Source organism: Zingiber officinale, chromosome 3A (assembly GCF_018446385.1).
Source record: "Zingiber officinale cultivar Zhangliang chromosome 3A, Zo_v1.1, whole genome shotgun sequence".
Taxonomy (NCBI): Eukaryota; Viridiplantae; Streptophyta; class Magnoliopsida; order Zingiberales; family Zingiberaceae; genus Zingiber; species Zingiber officinale.
The window spans coordinates 16,632,488-16,638,603 of NC_055990.1; the positions used below are offsets into that span (position 1 = coordinate 16,632,488).

Genomic DNA, 6,116 nt, shown 5'->3' on the forward strand with positions numbered 1-6,116 from the left:
TTGGGGACATTCTCAACCTAGATCACTAGGACACAGTTTCCTTCTATAATCAACAACACACACTATAAGTGATATCATTTCCCAACTTATCGGGCTTATTGATTCATCGAACTAAATCTCACCCATTGATAAATTAAAGAAATAAATATCAAATATATGTGCTTGTTATTATATTAGGATTAAGAGCATACACTTCCATAATAACTGAGGTCTTTGTTTCTTTATAAAGTCAGTATAAAAGAAACGACCTCTAATGGTCCTACTCAATACACTCTAAGTGTACTAGTGTAATTATATAGTTAAGATAAACTAATACATAATTACACTACGACCTTCCAATGGTTTGTTCCTTTCCATTTTAGTCGTGAGCTACTGTTTATAATTTATAAGGAAACCGATAACATGATCTTCTGTGTGTGACACCACACACCATGTTATCTACAATATAAATTAATTGAACAACTACATTTATCATAAATGTAGACATTTGACCAATGTGATTCTTATTTCTAGATAAATGTTTATACCAAAAGCTAGGCTTTTAGTATACACTCTAACACCTGCGGCACCCTAAGACGGTATGGACTAAAATTAAATCCCCTGAAGTGTTTGTTCGGGGCCAAAGGAGGAAAATTCTTGGGGTACTTGGTGACGGAGTGCGGAATCGAAGCCAATCCTGAGAAGGTCCGAGCACTCCAGGACATGAAAGCTCCCCAGACCTTGAAGGAGGCTCATAAGCTGGTCGGCAGGATAACAGCCCTGTCCTGATTTATCTCCGGATCAGCAGACAAAGTAGCGCCCTTTTTCAAAGTTCTCCGGAAAGCTTCTATGTTCCAATGGGATAAAGAATGCACGCGGGCTTTCGAAGAGTTGAAAAAGTACTTGGAAACCCTGCCTTCTTTGTTCAAGCCTGTCGCAGGAGAACCACTCTGGGTCTACCTGTCAACTACCCCTGAGATCGTGCGGGCAATATTAGTAAAAGAGCAAGACAATGTACAACGGCCAGTGTATTTCTTCAGTCATCTATTAAAGGGAGTTGAGACTCGATACACAGCTCTCGAGAAGTTGGTCTATGAATTGGTGCTTATGGCGCGGCGTTTAAGGCCTTACTTTTTGGCACATCCCATTATGGTCCTGACCAACAGTACCATGGGCAAAGCTCTAACCAACGTTGAAGTCGTCGGCCGGCTCATCAAGTGGGTGACTGAATTGGGAGAATACAATATCGCCTATCAACCTCGGACAGCTATTAAGGCGCAGGCCTTGGCTAATTTCTTGACCGAGATTCATCAAGCAGACTCAGAAGAGACCTGGAAGGTATATGTGGATGAATCAACCACATGTCAGGGGAGTGGAGTCGGAATTCTTCTGATATCCCCTCAAGAAAACATCTCGTAGCTAGCCGTGCGATTAAGTTTCAGAGCTACTAACAACGAGGCGGAGTATGAAGCTTTATTGGCAGGTCTGCAAGCAGCTTGGCATGTGGGAGTGGCTCGGGTAATCATCTATTCTGACTCCCAGTTGGTAGCTCAGCAAGTAGCTGGCAATTTTGAGATCAACAGTGACAAGCTTCAAGTATATCGGGAGGCTTATGAGAAGATGAAGGAAGAATTTAAGGAGGTTACGGTGAGCAAGATTCCCAGAGCAGAAAACGGTAGGGCTGACGAATTAGCTAAAATGGGTAGCTCCCTGACCACGTGGGTATTGGACAGGTCAATAGCACAGACCTTCCTCATAGCCCAGATAGACTTGCAAAATAACATGGACGGGGTTATTGATTGGCGAGCACCAATGATTAGTTATCTTCAACATGGTACCTTGCCAGCAGATCTGGAGCAGGCGCAGCTGGTCAAGAAAAATGCCCATGCCTACACCATGATAGGTGATCAATTGTACAAGCATGTGTTTTCCAGGCCTCTACTCAAATGCCTAGCTATCGAAGAAATAGATCAGGTATTGCAAGAAATGCATTCGGGGTGCTGTGGTAGCCATGCCGGAGGTCGGACGCTAGCTCGGAAGGTGCTGCTGACCGGCTACTTCTGACCCACTCTACAGAGGGATGCTCAACAACTTGTGAACACTTGCCTGTCCTGCCAGAAACATCAGAATCTGACGTATATGCTCACCTCCACTCTAAAGACCTCTATAGTTTATTGTCCTTTCGATCAATGGGGTATGGACATCGTCGGACCCTTCCCTATGGCATCCGGTCAAAGGCGATTATTTCTAGTGGCCATGGGCTACTTTTCCAAGTGGGTGGAAGCCGAAGCTCTAGCCAGAATTACTGAAAGAGTGGTTATTCAATTCTTGTGGAAGAACATTCTGTGCAGATTCGGCATACCCCATAAGCTAGTATCAGATAATAGAAGGCAATTTCAAGGTCGAAAGATCCAAGCCTGGTATCAGGGATTTGGAATTACTCAGGCCTTCACCTTCGTAGTATATCCACAAAACAACGGGCAGACCGAGGTTGTTAACTGAGAAATTATGCGAGGACTTAAAGTGAAGCTGGATTACGTTGGGGGAGATTGAGTGGAAGAGCTACAAAGCATTCTTTGGACGTATCGCATGACACCTCAGGAAAGCACAGGCCTTACCCCATTTCACCTGGTCTACGGCAGCGAGGCAGTGGTGCCTGTGGAGGTCGGAGTACCTTCAACTAGAAGAATGCTATATAACGAGGAGAACGTAGAACGGAGATTAGCAGAGCTAGACCTCATTAGCGAAACTCGTGAACAAACAGTAGCCCGGCTAGTTGCCTATAGGCAGAGGATGAGACAGAATTATGACAAGAAGGTGATTCCTCGCTTTTTCAGTGAAGGAGACCTGGTCTGGAAGCGAGTGAAACCCGTAGGGGATGTAGCCAAGCTAGCACCCCAATGGGATGGGCCCTATAAAGTTATTAAGAAGTTGGCATCAGGCGCATACTACTTGCAAGACGACCGGGGTAGGAATCTAGAGCGGCCATTGAGCGCTAATTACCTTAGACCTTACCGCACCTAGACAATTCCACTATTGGAAAAACCCGGTCCCTATGAGTACGGGGCAGAGGAAGAATAGGGCAGGTCAGGAATATATTTAACCAAGCCAGTAAAACTAGTTGCCTGGTCAGGATGGTTATATCCTTGTCTTTTTTAAATCATGGAAAAGCAGATGGTCATAAGTGGGATGAAACATTCATTACAGAATAGTTCAATGTACAAGCCACACAATGTACAAGTACACACTATTTGAAAGCGGAAAAAACTTCATCAGACATCTCGTCCAGGATGCGATGGTGATCCAAAAAGTCTGCGGGAGGGGCGGACTTGAGGTATCCTTGTTCATATAATTGCCGCACGGCCACTGCCGCGCCAGAAGATATGGAGACCACGAAGCGGTCCCCTACTTGAACGCCAAACTCCCTGGAGTTAAGGTAGGCCTCCCGGCTCCACCTACAACGCTCATCTTTCCCTGCTTTGTATATCTCCAAGGCGGAAGTAACTCTAGCGAGGCCAGAGCGGGCCTGGGATAGTTCAGCTTTCAAGGCAAGCAGCTCGGCGGCCTAAGATTCCATAGTCTTGTTCTGTTCTTGTAGGAGGGCCTCTTTGGCTTTCAGTTCCTTGGTCAGTTGATCAACATTCTACTTATGAAGACCCTCGGTCTGACTTTTTTCTTCTCGAAGAGATTGGAGCTCTTGGTCGACCATTCTGATAGATTGTCTGTGTTGAGTGTTAGCCTTCTTCAAAGCCTCTATTTTGGCTCTTTGGACGCGACCGATTGCTGCAGGGTCATTCAATTGCAACTCCAGCTCAGCTACCCTATCCGATAATATCTTATTACGGTGATTGTTGAGATGGAGCATTTTGTTTATCACCAGGGATTCAGCATGAGCCTGAGCCAAAAAAGTAAAGTATTTAAGAGGAATAAAAGAGATTCGGTCGCATAAATGGGTAAAACACACTTGGACATACAACTCTGAAAACCTTTCCATCCGGTCGGGTACAGATAGGTCTTCCATTTGATGGACACTCTCATCCCAATGGGTAGACAGCTGACCTCTTAGGAAAAGGTAGCTAGTGGGGACGTCCTGCTGGTGCATTAATCCCGACTTAGAAGGCTTGGAGGAGTAATAATGGCGATAGGAAGGGCCCGACTGTTGTGAAGATGCGGCCGTTGGTTCGGGAGGATGAGAGGCCGGGTGAGATGGTCCTGGTTGTGATTCATCCGGTAGGGGGTAACTGAAGGATCTACTGTGTCACCTGGCCCTTGTGAAGAAGTATTGACAGACTCTGGAGGAGTAGGTTGGGAAGAAGGTGCAGCTTGCTCCCATACGCGTGGGGCGGGAGGATCCGCATCAGTCGTAGGAGTGGTGGCCGGTACTGGGGGAACGGGAGACCTGGGGACTGGATCAGCAGATGAGCTGCTAGCGCCTCTGGCACCCAAGTTTGGATCTGGTTGTGAGCGCCTTCTGCGGAATCTCAGGGGTTGGTTGTCTGAGCTAGTTTGAGTCTTCGGGGGGCGACCGGGATCGACAAGCCGAGGGAGGAGCAGCTCTGGCAGGATCAACGGGGCGTGCCTGCCAGGATGCTCGAGAGGCCGCTCGGAAGGAGGGGCTAGCAGGGGGAATATCCTCCCATCCTAAAGGTGGTCGGGTGGTCGGGCGGACAGAAGGTTGAGAGGTTGATCGGGGAAGGACTATAGGAGTAGCTCCCAGTCTAGCAGGGGCAGCATAGGGAAGGAGTCTCTTGTCCAGTATCATCCTACTCCTGCGCATTATCTCTTGTTCGCTTAAAGGGAGAGGCTGTACTTCTGACGCGCGGAACAAGGTGTTAGATGCACAAGAAAATCAGAGTTGTAGTCAACATGCCAAATAACAGAGAATCAATTCAAGGGCAGGCAAGACTCACCTAGGGAATGAGGTAGCTCAGTGGCAGGGATGCGACTCAGTCTGAAGAAGGCCAACACATCCTCGAATAGTAGCCTTGTCAAGTCTAGCCGCCAGCCCCTCAACTGAGCTAAAGAGTCTGTGAAGAGGGGGTTAGTACTGAAGTCCCCTACATAAGGCAACGTCGGGAGGACGCGCTGCCAGCGAGTAGGCCATTCTACAGCAAAAGGAAATTTGAGGAAGAAGTACTTATCCTTCCACGATGGATCAAAGGAAGAAATAGGGCAAAAGAAGGTGGTCCTAGTGCGGGGTTGGAAACGGAATAAGCCTTCACTGTGCTGGCGAGGGGTGATGAAGTAGTGGAACAAGCGGGCGGACCAGGAAATTTAGCAGACTTCGCACAAGATCACAAAGCCACACAGAATTTTTATAGAATTGGGGGTCAGTTGACCCAAAAAAATTCGAAAATAACATCTTACATCAGAGAACAGAGGATGGATAGGGAGGCGAAGTCTGGCCACGAACTGTTCCTTATAGAAGGTGACATAGCCTGTCGGAGGAGCCGAGGCTTTATGTAGCGTAGTGGGGATGATGATATGCATGTCTTTGGAGATTTCATAGGTGAAGCGAAGATCATCTAAATCCATACCATCAAAAATAGACACAACAGGAGGGTAAATGATGTTGGGGAAGGCCATGGGGAAGACTTAAGTGGAAGCCAGGAACACAGAGAGCAGAAACTACGAGGAAGCAAGGAGGCGGAGAGAGCAGAGAGCAGAGAGCAATGGTAGAGGGAGCGCAGAGGAAAAAGCTCCGTGGAGTGGCAGCGACGTCCTATTTATAGCTGAAACCCACAAGGGCAAAATGGTCAAACTGTCATCAAACGACCCGTAATAAAAGCGGTTCAATATGAGGAGCCGTCGGATCTTCATCCAAAATGAGGCTACTGTAGATGGTCTGATGTACGAGGGTCATCATGCGCTACCTCGGGAAAGAACGGTGTTGCATTGCGAAGCGGTATGGGTCCCATGGTAAGATGTATTTTTAGTTTTGCCAAGGGAGGAATCCAGCTCGGGAGCCAGTTTTGTTAAGGAATGAATCTAGCTCGGGAGCTAGCTCGGGACACAGGGAGTAGAGTTCCAGGGGCACTAGTTGGAACGTCATCAGGTTCAAAACCATCAGGTTCAAAACAAATCCCAGATCAGGAAAATAAACATATCGTAGGTCATCGCAGGTCAGGAAGTGAACC

General features: G+C 47.4%; 1 protein-coding gene across 1 annotated transcript; it reads left to right on the forward strand.

The window, feature by feature from the left end:
• The first annotated feature begins 828 nt into the window (after positions 1 to 828).
• On the forward strand, positions 829 to 2,481 carry LOC122050215. The gene is made up of 3 exons (XM_042611142.1): positions 829 to 1,317; positions 1,399 to 1,953; positions 2,056 to 2,481. Exons 1-3 carry the CDS (start codon positions 829 to 831, stop codon positions 2,479 to 2,481), a joined length of 1,470 nt encoding a protein of 489 aa, XP_042467076.1.
• Positions 2,482 to 6,116: the final 3,635 nt, after the last annotated feature.

Coding starts and splice junctions, on each gene's coding strand:
- LOC122050215 (XM_042611142.1), top strand. CDS start 829: ATGTTCCAATGGGATAAAGAATGCACGCGGGCTTTCGAAGAGTTGAAA. Junction 1,318..1,398: donor ACTCAGAAGAGACCTGGAAG/GTATATGTGGAT, acceptor AACATCTCGTAG/CTAGCCGTGCGATTAAGTTT. Junction 1,954..2,055: donor CTATCGAAGAAATAGATCAG/GTATTGCAAGAA, acceptor CCCACTCTACAG/AGGGATGCTCAACAACTTGT.